This window comes from Mastigoproctus giganteus, chromosome 10 (genome assembly GCF_048544385.1).
Source record: "Mastigoproctus giganteus isolate SK-2022 chromosome 10, ASM4854438v1, whole genome shotgun sequence".
In the NCBI taxonomy this organism is placed as follows: domain Eukaryota; kingdom Metazoa; phylum Arthropoda; class Arachnida; order Uropygi; family Thelyphonidae; genus Mastigoproctus; species Mastigoproctus giganteus.
The window spans coordinates 75,991,543-76,007,451 of record NC_143584.1 but is presented as its reverse complement, the minus strand read 5'-3'; the positions used below and the strand labels follow the sequence as shown (position 1 = coordinate 76,007,451).

Here is a 15,909-nt window from a genome sequence, read left to right as displayed (position 1 = left end):
TCTTCGTAAGTGCGCCATGGGATGATCATCGCCATTTGACTGAAGAGACTGCAACAACTAATACAATCTATGACTAGAGTTTTTGAACAAAGATTCTTGGAATAATAGTTTGAACATTCTTTGTAAACATTATGTTAAGTAAATGAATAAATACTCCTATAGTGTAATTATCTAACTTAATCCTACTCTAACCTGTCATATCCAACCATCTGTAAGAAACTGTTTTTAAACATAGAACACAATCTTTATATTTACTGTAAGTAATTAAGATTTTCAAACTAAATCACAGACTTAAAACAGCCTCTAAAATCTTGAAGGAACTTTCATGCAATTTTAAACAGCTTGAAAGTCATTAAAAATTAGCTTAATCAAGCTTGTTCAAACTGTCAAAATATGTGAAGGGAGTAAAATATATATTCTGATTCCAGAAAATAAAAGAAAATGAATAAATGCCCTGTGGAAAAAACTAGTGCTGAATCAATGATATTTTCAGATTGTTAGCTAAAATGTATTTTTCAAAGTTCTAGATATAACAAAGCAATTAACTGACAGCTTTTGAGTCCACGAGCCAGATTTCAACATTGTGAATTTTTCACAAAAACAAGTTTGCATTATAATGCTTACTTTAATGGAAAAAGGCTGTAGCAGATCCTTGCATAGAGTTTCAAAGGTCTGCTGCAGCTTTTTAAATTATCACTATTTCAATTTCATCATATCTATAGATGCATAATGAAGCACCTTTTTTTTTTATTTAAATAACCTGTATTGTTTCAAACTTTTAGAATCTATGGCAAAGTGAAAACCAGATGATATAGATTTTTCCTTTCCCATTTATTTGTTGTGCACCACTATTTTTAAGTTTAAGGATTTTAAAAAATGCGAATTATTTTTGAAATGTGAAAAGACATTTCTGTTGTTTGGCCACTTGCACTCTTACTCCTAGATATGATGCAATACATTTATTCACCCTGGCAAGATATGCAAATACATCCCTTAGTGCTGCTGCAAGAAACATTACAATTTCTAAACTTATATAGAAAACATTAAAAAATATGCATTTTCAGCTTACAGAAACTGCAATTACTATTTCAGCTGAAGGTGCTCCACAAGAAATAATATTACTTTAAGTGTGCAGCACAAACCAGCAATATGATCATTGCTAATTGTAACCAACTATAGAAGCAGTTCTCTATTTAGGACATTTCTATTTACATCATTTCACTACAAACCCCATCAATAGTTTAAAACATAATTTTCTATATGAGTTGCAAATTTCACTATAACAATCTTATAAAAATTGGAAAATGTGCCAAAATTATTTTTCGATGTGGAGTAACTGTCCATCACTTTGTTACACATTGGTCAGTAATAGTAATTTAAGGTTACCTGGATACAAATGGTATCCAAACCCCTTTGAATCCTACAAGTATGTCAAGATAAGAGTGAGCAAGTATAGTAACAAACACAATAGCAAAAATGTTGCAGAAAGCAATATTTAGTACTGAAATTAGAAGAGAAAATGATTTAATGCAGATGACTGTGGAATGGACAAAGTCAAGGACTTAAACTTATCATAAACCACAACTGCTGACAGAATTAAATTTGTTCATACTGTGAAACTATTAAATGCTGCCATAATTATGAAAGGAAGGGGTCAGCTTATGGACAACATGGAGACAATATGTTATATGTAATGGGTGGCAATGGATTTAGAATTGGGTAATTTCTCCACAATTGTTAAGATTGTGTGAAAAGAAAATCATGGATATAGCCTTACTCAACTGGACATCCAGTTAATTTGGATGGACCTATTTGACAATACTTTTTCTTTTTCCTTCTGTGAAATGTAATGACTAGGAGTCATTGCCATTTTTAAGGCTTAGTACCACAACCATATGGAAACTTGCTACATCATAACTCCAGTACAGATAGCATGGCAAAAATAAACTGATATACATATATCTTACAGGAACATAACCATTATTAATATCAATTACTATATTGGAAAAATGCTTCATAAATAAGTCATAATATTTAAGAACACATCCCTATCATAAATAGAAGACTACCAATATTAACAATTCAACAGAGTGACTAACAAACTTAGCAATGAAAGAAGTTACGTCTTTTACAAAATGTGTAAAATGCCACTCTGCCCCATACATGCTTTTGTATGGGGCAGAGTGGCATTGTATTTGTTATAGCTGTTAATTAATGCACTTTATTCATAAAGTTTTAGGTATTTTGATAAAATAACTAAATATAAAGTTAAAACTACTAGTGTGCATGACTAGAGGGAAGGCATCTCCAGTTATTAAATGATTAACACAGGGATTCTCAAACTATGGGTAATGAGCAATTACGGAAGGGATAATTGCAAAATTATCTCAGATTTCAGATGTGGTGGTTTATTTTATAGAATTGTAATGCTCTATCATTGTTTTATTTGATATATAGATTAAAATTGAATTATTAAAAGTAAGTGATATATTTATTTCTTGCCCAACTCTACTAATCCAAATGAAATCATTAGTTTTATTTATTGGGGAAGGGGTGTCAAACATTCAATTATCATTTAAGGGGTTCACAGTACTGCAAAGTTTGATAATCCCTATATTAATAGATAAGTCATCCCAAAAAAGAAAGATGAAAAAATTCAAGATTATTTTTCAGCCTTTGCAAAAATTTTGAAGTACAGTCAGTCCTCGTATAACACGTGTTTACACTACACGAATTTGATCATACATGATTTATAAATAGGGAAACGATTTCGTATATAACACGAACCGAATTCGCTTATGCATGATTCGCCTTTGTGTTTACAAGAAATGGCAGTCGAACCCAGAATCACCCCCAAATGAACCAAGCAACACAATAGGAATGAAGAGAAGATTCTAAAAATGTATTCATGTTTTTTATATCGGTGAAGGGGAAACACATTTCATCATAATAACGTAAAAACCCACACAATTCCAGCTATCAGTATTAGTGCAAATGCAATTAGATCGAGTTTACTACCCGTTTGTAACAGATTCCACTAACAAAAACGCAACTGGAAATTGTTTTTGTTTTATGGTAGTAATCCCCAGAAATGTACTTTAGTAAAATGTGAGCTAGTGAGGTGTTATGATGTGTCTCTGCCTTTACGGTGTAGTTTATTCAGTTGCTACATGCGCACACTTTGTTTATGTGTATCAAGTGTGCCTCCTCATTTTGTAATTGTGCTTTATTCCCTAAAAATGAGTAAAATACTTAAGGTGTGAAAAGGAATTCAGAGAGAAAAAGAAAAGCAATATTGATAAATAGAGGTGGACTCGGTCAAAAATTCATACCTGGGAAAATTTGTACTGGCCTCATACTAGCGTTTATGGCCAAAATCACACCAGCCTCCATCATCGTCTGGCCTCCAACCCACCAGGATTTCCTCCAATAAGGCTTATAGCCAGTCCGCCTCTGTCGATAGAGAAAAAAATATGAAATTGTGAAAGACTGAGCGAAATGAAAGACCATGTGATATTGCACGTGCTAGTGGCCTAAATGAGGCAATGCCAGGAATTAGAAAGAATGCAGAGAAAATAAAAACTTTCATAGCAGGAACAACTCAAAGTGTAACAAAATCCATTAGATCAAGACAAAGAATTGGAAGAGATGGAACGGCTGTCATCTGTTTGGATAGAAGATCAAACAAAGAACAAGTTTGCTTATGATAAAAGCAAAAGCATTATCAATATTTTATTACGTAATAGTCGTAATAAGATATGTAACGGAACATTTTATTATGATTATTTATTGTGTTTGGTAATGTTTTGGTTACAAATGTGTGTTCAATCTTGGGTGATCAGCACCTAACTCTATTTTTCCCATAGGGCCTATTGCACTATTTTGCATTGCATGAGGGTTTCTAGGAACACAACTATCATGCTATATGAAGACTGACTGTACTTAATAATAAGAAGCAACATATTTTTAATAGGTTATGACAGATTATGAAGAAAATCAATGAGAATGAATTTGTGTCCTCCTTAATCTTAAAACTATTAGTGCCAATTAGAGAAAACCATAATGAAGCTCTCTTCACTGTAATGTCAATATGAAAAAATGAAATAAATTAAAATAACAGTGTGATTTTTCAATTCCTGGCATAAGTCCAGCATACTGACAAGCCAATGAAATATATAAAATTCACCTCTCTCTTTTGTACAACTTCACCTGTATGTATACACAGCACAAACCAAAGGCACTGGTTGGTTAAATCTAGATATTATCATTCATCTCTACCTCCTTTATTTCGTTTTGTTTTTCTCATTCTTGGAGACTGTTTGTTACCTTTTGGTGACTTTTTTGCAGCCTGTCTTGGTGACCTTCGTGGAGATTTGTCTACAGGAAATAAAACATTAACAATGTTATTGTTAGGAAAATACTAACCTGTCCATATTAGCAAGCTGCTTAAAGCTGTACTGCAGAAAACTAGTAAGTATTATGATTATAAAAAAAAGCTAAATCACTAATAACAATTAATGCTCAACTTTATCAAATACTTAATCATTCATTTGGTTCCACAAATGAAATATTGCACTGCTATCATGGGAATAAGCATACCAAAAAAAAAATAGCCTTTTCAGATCACCCCATCCATGAGCATAATTAATATGTGGTAGAAAGTGGGTTTTTTTGTGTGCTCTGTTCTTGCTATATATACAGTAATTTGTAATTAAAGAACGTTGTTCAAAATTCGACTTTGAAACTGAAATGATTTAGGACAGTATACTGTCGGGGAGGAGAAAACGTTGGCTATACATACTTTCGAAAGGCAATATACACTACCTGGCCACTTCATTAGGCCTATGAGCTAATAGCATAAAGGGCCACATTTTATTTGAATCACTGCTCTAACAATGGTGTCAAATTTCTGAAAATACAGGTAGCCCTCGTTTTGTGCCGATTCACAATAGTGCCGGTCACTAACCACAAGGCCATTTTTATTATTATTATTATTTTTTTTTTTTTTCAAATGAAAGTTTAAAATCGTCAGACAAAATTTATGGGCATCATACTGTATCATGCACTGTTCATGTGATCAAGAACAATCTGAGCTAATCAGCAATTAGCGCATCCGTATCAGAGACGAGTAAGCTTCCAGCTTACCTCGTGGAAGCGGGAGGTAAGGATTCATGCGGTGAAGCATTCAGTTGGTTGTTTATGCTATGTACACATGTTGGAAATTTATTACACTTAACATTTTTTTATTAATTGTGCTATTAATAAATTAAATAATAGCAATAGCCGTGTGCAGTTTTTGCCAATTGTATTATAAAGAATTTAATTTAATAGAATAAAAAGTCTCCATTCTGGTAAAAGAAGTTCAATGAATACTAGTGCAAATGAAAGCGTGAAAAAGGCACGTCAATCTATCACATTGGAAAATAAGATGGATGTTATTCGGAGAATGGAAGCTGCCCTCCATCAACTATTACTATAATTATGAAGAATGCTGATATAAATAAATATGCACGTCCAGTAAAGAATTTTTAATATACATTTAATTACAAATGGTTTGTAGCTTTTGAAGCTAAACAGGCCTCTTCGTCAGCAAATACTAACAGAATAGAGATGTTAGAGACAAAATTTTAAAGGGTACAGTTGTGCATGGGCACAAAGGTTGGCCATTCAACCACTAGATTGGTGTTCATTGTTGTTGCATGGACATGAGTGATTGCTTTCTAGTCTCAAAACAGTTGCCTCCAAGGTAGGGTGTAGTCTCATTCCCTTGCTACGGTTCATAGTTCTTGAATTACATGATATATTAAGTGACTCTAGCCAGTGTCGGGACTGGTCAATCACTTCATAGTTGCGGTTGGGATTAAGGTCATGGCGGGTCAATCAGAAGTGTTCTGCAATTGCGGATTGGCCAGTTGGCAAGGCGAATCAATCTGTCGTGCTCTGCAAGGCAGTCTTGAAGGTGTCTGCCCTATGTAGCAGCTGTTCCACATTGGATGATGGTGAAGATGTCCCTCATATATTGGACAAATGCTTATTGCAAGCGCACAAGCTCACGATCCACCTGAGACCACCAACTCATGACAATGTACCTACTGCCTACTATCCAGGCATGTCAGGCCAGATTTCAAAAATCCTTCAAGAATACAACATTAAATGTGTGCAGCTACCTGGTAGACACTTGCATTCTTTGGTTTCCAACGTGAAGACTCTGGTCACCCCTCTCTTGTGCACAGTGGTGTAGTATACCGCATAACCTGCAAAGATTGTAACAACTGCTACATATGGGAGACCTCGAGACATCTTCAAGACCGCCTTGCAGAGCACGACAGATCGATTCGCCTTGCTGAGGCTGACCAATCGACAATTGCAGAACACTTCTGGTCGACTCACCATGACCTTAATCCCAAGCGCGACTATGAAGTGATTGACCAGTCCCCACACTTTTGCCAGTGACTCTGGCTAGAGTCACTTAATAATATAATGTAATTCAAGAACTAGGAACCGCAGCAAGGGAATGAGACTACACCCTATCTTGGAGGCAACTGTTTTGAGACTAGGTACGCGCTGGAAGCATAACCACACACGTCCATGCAGCAACAATGAACACCAATCTAGTGGTTGAATGGCCAACCTCGTGCCCAGCATGCCTCATTGTGTGTACAACTGTATCCTTTAAATTTTTGTCTCTAATGTCTCCATTCTGTTAGTATTTGCTGACGAAGAGGCCCATTTAGCCTCGAAAGCTACAAACCATTTGTAATTAAATGTGTATTAAAAATTCTTTACTGGACATACGTATTTATTTATTTAAGCAATGGATCCCAGTACTACATACCCATTTACTCTCAATGCTGATAAAATAAAACAATCGATACAAAGTGCTACCAGAGTAAGTGTACACAAGTTACAGCAGAAGTAAGCTTTTGGAAAAAATGGAGCAATTGACACTTTGGGTAGATGATTTGAACCAAAAAAACATTCCCTTGACCCAAGCTGTAATAACTGAAAAGGCTAAGTCAATTTTTGAAGACTTAAAGAAGAAAGAAAAGTGCTGGTTCATGAGATTTAAAGCAAGAATCAAATGCAAAAGTGTGAAGATTAGCGGCAAGGCAGCAAAGTGCATATGTTGATGTGGGTGCCACGTTCCCTGCGGAGTTTGAAGCCATAGTACCATTCAATCTTGATGAAATGGACCTTTACTGGAAAAAGTTGCCCTCAAGAACATTCATTGCACATGAAGAAAAGTCAGCTCCTGGATTTAAAGCGTCAAAAGACAGGCTAACACTTTTATTGGGAGCAAATGTGTCAGGCACTTTAAAATTGAAGCTAATGTTGGTGTACCATTCAGAAACACCATGTGTTATGAAAGGCTTACACAAAGCCATGTTGCCTGTGTACTGGAAGTCAAACAAGAAGGCTTGAGTGACACAGGATTGGTACACCAACTAGTTTTGCCCTACTGTTCTCAAATTCTGCAATGACGAAAATTTACCAACCAAGGCTGTTCTTCTTTTGGACAATGCCCCTGGACATCCTACAAATCTGGTTGAAGTCAAAATGCCTCTTAAAGTTAATGTCGTCTACATGTCCCCTAATACAACATCAGTTTTGCAACTCATGAACCAGGGGGTAATAGCCACCTTTAAAGCTTATTACCTACAGCAAATATTTACAGAAATGGTGAAAGCTATGGACATGTCCAACAGAGAATATTGGTAGTCGTTTAATGTCTTAAAGCGCATCAATCACATTAACACAGCCTGGCAAGAAGTGACTCAATTGTCTAAATAGAGTGTGGCGTAAACTTCTCCCAGATCTCATGCATAACTTCAGAATAGGGCTTACAATACCGAGATTCTGAATACTGGTCATTTTTTTCCGGTATTCAAATACCGGTTTTTCGGTACTAATTTAAAAAAAATAATGTTATAAAATCACCTTTATGTGATTATGACGTCGTTATCTCTACTAGCAAATGTTCGATAAATCATTGATAGGATACCATGCAACATTGCAACCTGTCCACAATTCTCGAACAACTTCATGTCTGACCATATCGTAACTCCCAAGTCCCGTTCCTCCACTACTGACTTTACTTCAACTCCAAGTGTACAAGTTACTCTGGGGTTGCTGTTCCCTAGGTGTAAGACCTTGCATTTTGCTGAAATAAATCATAGCTGCCACTTTTCCTGTCCATCCCGGAAGTCTATCTAGGTTGCTCTGAAGAAGCTCTGCTTGGCGGCGATCATTAACTACTCTACTGATCTTTACTTCATCTGCAAGTTTAGACCTCACACCCTCCATAGATGTCATTTAAGATAATCAAAAACAACGGTCCCAATACTGATCCTTGGGGGGGGGGGACCTCACTTCTTACATCAACCCAATCTGAGGAATAACCATTTATCACAACCCTCTGCCTCCTGCCCTGAAGCCATCCAGCTATCCCTCTAGCGATTTTCCCTATGATTCCAGCCTGCTCCAAGTTATAAAGTAACCACTCATATGGGACTGAGTCAAATGCCTTGCTAAAATCCAAATAAACAATGTCAAAATTATTCCCTAAATCTAGCTCATTATTGACCTGTCAAAATGGCTAACCAGATTTGTTAAACATGATTTTCCCTTTATAAAACTATGCTGTGTATTCTACAGAATTCCATTTCCATCTAAATGATCCTGAATTCCACCCTTGATCATTGCCTTCATGATCTTCCCTACTACTGAAGTTAGACTGGCTGTTCGGTAATTTCCTGTTACACTCAGAACCGCCTTTATGTTCCAATTTAAACCAATCCAACGGAATCTCTCCTGCATCCAGTGATGCTCTCATAACTAGCCTTAATGGTTCAATGCACTCGCTGCCTCCTTTAAGATTATAGGGTATATGCCATCAACCACAGGAGCCTTACTCGCCTATAGGCACGAAAGTTTTCTCATTAAATAATCATTTGAAATTTCAATATCATTAATTACATTTTTTTTTTCAACTTCATTTCCATAATATCTTATTGACACAAAGGGGTTTTTTTTATGTAAATATCGATGCAAAGTAACTGTTGAGTTCATCTGCAACTTCAGCTATGGTATCTAATACTATCCCACGTCCATTACATAAGGGTCCAATCTGATTTGTCCTTCTGTTCTTTGCATTTACAGGTGACCCCTGCTTAATGCTGATAATTCGTTCCAGAAAAACAGAGCGCTACCTGAATCTGCGCTAAGCGAGCTCCGCATTCCTGTAAGGTAACGTATTTGTAAGTTGCGGTCGGTGCCATAGGATATTTCCTAATCAATAATAAACGGTAGCGAAAAGATGCACAAATGTTGGTGAAAATATTTAATATTCAAATATTTGTACATATAAAATATTCTGCATTGCGTACGTATATAATTATGTAGTAACTATTTACGTATCAAATTAAACTTAAAATTCCAATTAAAATCATGAATTTAATTGATCTAAATTTATTTTAATTGATTTAATTGATGAATTTAATCATGAAAAATGTGTCGATTTTGGGTTGAACTTTGGCCCTCTTCTAAATAAACTAAAAGGGGTATTAATTTTAAATCCCCCGCAGCGTTACCACACACAATAAAGTCACCCGATCCTTCGCCGCTTTGAAACCTGGCATGTTTTTTTGCTTCTTTCAATATGAAACTTCTTTTAGGCATTCGTTTCCACAAAAGTCCTGCTTCATCTATGTTATAAACTTGTTGAGAAGTATAACACATAATATCCCTCTTCAATAATTTTAACAAGTTCTTTTTTGAAAGTTTCGGCTCCTTGATCTGCACTTGCGGCTTCTCCCTAGATTTTAAATCTATTCAACCAGCCCTTACCAGTTTTAAATGGTTCCACATTTTTTTTTTTAGGTGAGTTTTCTTCAGATCATCATATTGGCTAAGCTCTCTCTCTCTCTTTTTTTTTTTTTTTTTTTAATAATATTTAGCTTAACTGAATTCTGCATTGGATATTATCTTCAATAAAATTAGTTAAATTCTTTCAATTTCAATCCTAATAGCCGGCCTAGCCCTAGTTGCTTGCAGTGGAACAGCTATCTTTCCCTCTGCTAAAATTAATTCTTTATTTTTTTATAATTGTTCTTACAGTTAAACTTGCAAGTCTTAAATTATGGCACACATCCGGTTGTTCACGGGAATCGATTCGCTTTAAAACATCTAATTTAATTTTCAAATTCAGTCTTTTTCTTACATTTATAGTCTTCGTACTGCCTCAGACGTTGCTTTTTCATTCTTATCGACCATTATTAACTCTTCGAAAATGTAACTGCGTTGGTTGCATTAATTATGATACAATGTTCAAGTAAACTATCCGTTACGCACAACGTCTAATACTGTACTGAGTGATGACTAGACTTCGGATAAATGCATATAACGCAAATATTATAAGCAATACACTTGATAATTTTTTAAAATGTCGATCTCGGAACTACGTAACAAGTGACTGTACTGCAATTAAATTAGCGTGCGAGAAAATTTCACTGAGCGTGAGAAAATTTCTCAAGTCGGCGTGGGAAACGTTTTAATGCTGTTTTGCTATTCATTTTCAAGCTATCGACTCCATCAAACGAAACGATTTCGTTAAATATGCCAAAAATGCAATCTGTAAAAGAGCGTTATAGTGATCTGTGACAGCGTTATAGTCAGACACAGGTTATAATATAAGAACAGCGTTATAGCGAATCAGTGTAAAGCAAACCGCGTTATAACGGGGCCTGCTGTATATATGTGAAGAATTCCTTAACTGTACTCTTTTCTTTATTCCTTATCCCCACTCTTTGCTCTCTCCCAGACTCAGTAAAGATACTATAGTGAAAATTATACTTCGCTGAATAAAACGCCTTTCTCCTTCAGAAAATGATGAACATAATTCAAACATGGAACAGAACATCAGTGTTCTGCAAATTCTTTCCAAAATAAGAAATTGCCTGACTCCAATGAGATTTTAAAAGATGAACTTGAGTTGGAAATTAATGAAGCTAAAAAAAGTTCAAAGCCTAGAAAATATGGACTGAGATCATCTACGATTATCTCAGTACAATAGTGCCAGAATAGAATCCGAAAGGGCATTTTCTGCTGCTAATCAAATACTGTATGTACCAAAATTAGATTCATTTTAAACAATCATACTATTGATTGCTTATGTTACTTAAGAGCTCACTTTATTCGGACAGGTAGTGTGGATGCTTAAACATAACTAAACTTTGCAGTAACAATATGTATTTTTTTTGTTTTTAGAATAACTGTATTTTAATAATTTTTCTCAGAATATTTATTATTGCAATAAAATTTTATTTAAAACGAATTCAAGTAATTACAGTACTTGTTTTTTCCTTACCTTATTGCACCTAATTGTAATCGAAATTTATTGAGAAAAATGTTTTTTTGGAATATCGGTATCCCGGTTTCATAAATTAAAAATACCGAAATACTGGATTAAGATTTTGACCGGTATTGTAAGCCCTACTTCAGAGGATTCGAGCTACAACAGAATGTTGTAGAAGACATCAACAGGCTGGCACAAGAGGCAGGGTGAGAAGAAGTTACAGTTAAAGATGTAACTGAGCTCTTGAAAAGCCATGCAGCAGGAGGAAGAGAAAGAAGAAGACTCTCCTCTAAAAATTATGAAAACTAGTGATCTACAGCAGATCCTTGCAAGTGTAGAGTCCCTCACTAATGAGCTCTGTGACATTAATCACAACTGGAAGAGGAATGCCACAGTTAAAAGGGGTGTCATATCAACCCTGAGCCCTTATTTGGAAATTCTTAAAGAAAGGAGGAAGAAATAAAAGCAATCTTCTCAACCAGGACCTTCAAAAGCCAACTGAAACTTCAGCATTATGCCACTGTCAAAATGTTTTAATTTATTTTTTTATTTACATGTATGTACTATTATATTTATGTAGGTAAAAAATAAAACGCTTTTTTTAATTAAAAAAGTTTATTTCTTTGCTTTAAATATACCAGTATTGAAAAGGGTAGGTAAAATTTTTGGTGCCCAGAATCTGCTCCCCCAGGAACCTAATCCTGGCGTAAATCGAGGGCTACCTGTATAAAGATGAACTACTCGTAATAAAACAGTCCTGCAGTGATATGGCCATGGACTGTGTGCTACAAACATACCTTTCCAGTTCATTCCACAGATGCTCAATAGGACAGCTGGTCAGGGCTTGGGGTTGTTTTCATGTTTCTAAAACTACTTTTCACACATTTCATATGCTGAATAGTTGCAATGTCATTTTGAAAGCACTTTTGTTTGTGCTGGGATGGAGCACAAACAAGAGTGCTGGGACAGACATGCAACACTTCAGGAGTGCTTTATCTGCAACAATGTTCAAATATGCTCTGATGTTCATGGTGCCCTCCAGTGGAACTAAAAGTATGCCATTAAAACATACCCTACTCCATTACACTTCTTCTAACAGCCTGTATTGTAATTACACAACAGTTCCAATGCCTTGTGGTTTCCTCCACATGTGCACTCTTCTACTGATGATGAAAGCATAAATTTCAACTCATGAGACCAGAACTAGCCTCCAGTATTTCTATAAAATAATTGATCTCAGCCAAAATAAAATCCTAATCCAGTAGTGCATCTTTTGTATGGTTCATCGTATGATGCAGATTCTGATGTAGATTCATTTAACCTCTGCATTAAATGCAGAGGTCAATTGTTCTATCATAGAGAGTAAAAAATATGTGGGGCTCCTAAAGTCTCGAAACTTTATTAGACAGTTGGACAGACAACGTGAGTGCCCGAGATCTGCTAATTTTCATAAAATCGTAATTTCCCTTCATGCCTACAATTATTCCCCATGCAAGGATTTAGGACAAAAGCTAGCTTTTTCCTTCATCCCCCTACCATATAATAGCAATTTCAACACCTTTGAATTACACCTCACCCAGATGCAGCCGCTCCTGAAGAAAACCCCGGATAAGAGCTTTCTCTTGCCTTAAAATAAAATGTATAATATTCCTAAAATCTAATATTCCTTTAAAATTTCCAAAAATAATCTATACTACCATTTTCAAAAAAATCCACAAAGTTTATTTTAAACCCATAATGAGATTGCAGATCCTCTACAAGGAAAAATTACAATAAATTATTAGCATTTGTCCGATTTTACGAAAATTAGCAGGTCTCGACCACTCAAGTTGTCTGTCCAATTGTTCTGTCATATGGAGACAATTATACTCCATAATTCTCAGCATATATCAAGCACTTTTACCATCTTCAGTTACTTTCCAAGAGTTTTTCTATTCATTAAAAACTAAAATGCAGTCTTTGAACGCACTTAGCAAGTGCAGTTGTCCTCTATGCATTACCTGCTAAAACACTACAATCATACTTCGTTGGAAACCCATGGGATCCTGTCCATTCAGCTATTGCAAGTGAACTGATTTGAGCACTGGTTATGCAAAAAAGTTTTATAGTGCTTTCCATCATGCATATAGCTCAAAGCTTAGTTTGCCAGAACTGATGACAGTATTTTTTTGGTATATAATTCTTAATAGTGATCAGATGCAATAAATTAAGATATTTACTATTACTCTGACATTGTAACCATGCCATCTCAACGTTTTCATGCACTTTGTTAATTTCTGGTGCATTTTCCTTACGTGAGTCATCAACATTATCTGAGTTACTCCCTATGTCACTTGCCTTCCGTTTGTCAACTGTCTTCCCATTGTTCACAGAGGCTTCAATTTCTTCCTCGCTCAGGTAATGTGCAACTGGAGCTTCTGCATCTACCTCAATCCAAGCAGCCAGGTCATTTGCTCCAAGAGTTCCACTAAGTATGCTATAAGCAGCCTTTGCTTCTTGTTCTGAAAATGCTGCTAATTCAAGGTCATTATTAGTGATCATCTTTTCCAATACATTTTTTCCAGCAGCTCTGAATTGCTGCTGAGCTTACTTTCTCCCATGATAATCCAATTTTATATGCAATGTCTCTTTCAATGTTAATGTTTCAAGAAATCTAAACTTGAATTTCTGAGTTCACAACACCAGCAAGTAGCTCATCATGACAGTAGGTTTTGAAAGTTTGAAAAATGTCCTGATCCATGTGCTGAATTAATTGCAGTTGTTTCTTGGCAGAAATCTGATTGACCTTGCCATCTATCAATGGCAAGATCAGAGTCACATTTCTGCCATCTTTCGAACCATGAAGCAAAAATATCATCCAAGCATTGGAGCTAGTTTTATAAATTTCACCCTTACTAATGCAAAATGACTTGAGCTTGTGATTTCCAGTCTTGTTTGTGCACAATAACACAGTAAATTCTCTCTTTGTTAGTTTCATGCCCGCTTTGTTGGGTGCCTTTTTAATATCCACTGACTTGTCGCCGACCGGGCTAGCCGAGTGGGTAAAGTACCTGCCCGGCAACCCAAAGGTCGCGGGTTCGATTCCCGCCTCGGGCTTGGATCAAAGTACTGCAAAAACCTTGGGAGGTGCAATATGGCCACAGAAGCCGATGCACCAACAACTACCAAATCAAAAAAAAAAAAACTGACTTGTCAGGGTAGAAGTTTATAGCACAGTGCTGTTTTGTCAAACTGGTCATCTGTGAATTTACCATCTTGAATCATCTTATGCAGAAATTCAGGAAACACTTCTGCTGCTGTGATGTCACCAAAATGCAGATTCGCCTACAAGACTAATCTGGGATATACCATGACAAGCCTTCCATTTCCAAAAACACCCTTCAAGAAGCTTTAAATGTATCATCATCTTCACCAAGTAGCTAATGAAATTTAAGCACCTGTGCTTTCAAAATTACCCCATTTATTGGTATTTCTCACTGAACTTCTGTAGAAACCTCTTGTAAAAACAAGAGGTTTCTACAGAAATTACACATCATTGTTTTTACAAAGTCTAGTTTTCTTTCTTTGGAGGCCTACTTCATCTTCTATGGAGTATACAAATGAATACAATTTTTTCTTCCTCTTTCATCCAACTGCAAATCTGGAATTCTACACATGAAAATATACTACATTTTGTTTCGCCACTTAATGCTTTTGATAATGTTTAACTTTTCTTCAACTGTATAATTTTTTTCTTTTGGTGGCCATTACTTCAATCTTACTGATTTTCTAATTTTGCCATGTATTTATTTCTAATGCCCTAGAACTTACCATATTTTGAGAAAACTAAACTGTCCGGTCTATCATAGTGCCAAAGTGAAGTCACATGTATATTTTTTTCTAGTTTAGCCCTTAGCAGTTTTTGCTGTCTAATCAAATAAAAGATGTCATGTGCTGTTGTTTACAAAAATTTACTTTGTAACTAATGTAACACACCCCACATACAGTAGCTGTATTCCCCTCCAGAGGCAGCTGTTTGCAATTGGCATTCCACTGATGAACTCTTTTACTGCATCTCTAGCTGAATAAAACTGGGTGTTCACAGTAATCGAACAAATCCTGTTTACAAAAATTACTCTGCAACTGAATACTGAATATATCAAAGCAAACATACAGTCCATTTCTAGCTAATTTCCCCTCTTGGAAATACAATAGTAGGATGTACAGTAGATATAAGTATATACAGTATTCACTTTTTCCAGTTTCCAATATTAAATTTCTAGCTCTTTGAATGCACTGCTACTTTTTTCATAATTCATTTTGGGGGACACTATTATCCGAAGTACATCTGAAAGCACGGTTTGAAGAGGCGCATTACATTGAGGTTGCACTGTACTTTAATCAAACATATAATGTACTACATAGATGCTATTTTCTTAGAAATGTTGCTCACTCAGGGTTCTTCTTATAGTCCATTTTGCTTTCCCTCTTAAGAAACCACAAGTAATCTCCCACTATAGCAATACCCCAGCAACCTTGCTACCACTTCTCTATTATGAATATGTCTTGATGAAAAC

General features: G+C 35.7%; 1 protein-coding gene across 2 annotated transcripts in view; it reads right to left on the bottom strand.

Moving 5' to 3' along the window:
- Positions 1-4,151: 4,151 nt before the first annotated feature.
- LOC150079095 (translocon-associated protein subunit alpha-like) overlaps positions 4,152-15,909 on the bottom strand; it is a 175,846-nt gene continuing 164,088 nt past the window's right edge. For both annotated transcript variants that reach the window (XM_090382767.1, XM_090382768.1), the window contains exon 9: positions 4,152-4,377. In XM_090382767.1, coding sequence (XP_090238893.1) covers positions 4,265-4,377 — 113 coding nt within the window. In that variant the 3' untranslated portion in view covers positions 4,152-4,264. The remainder of the gene's footprint in view (positions 4,378-15,909) is intronic.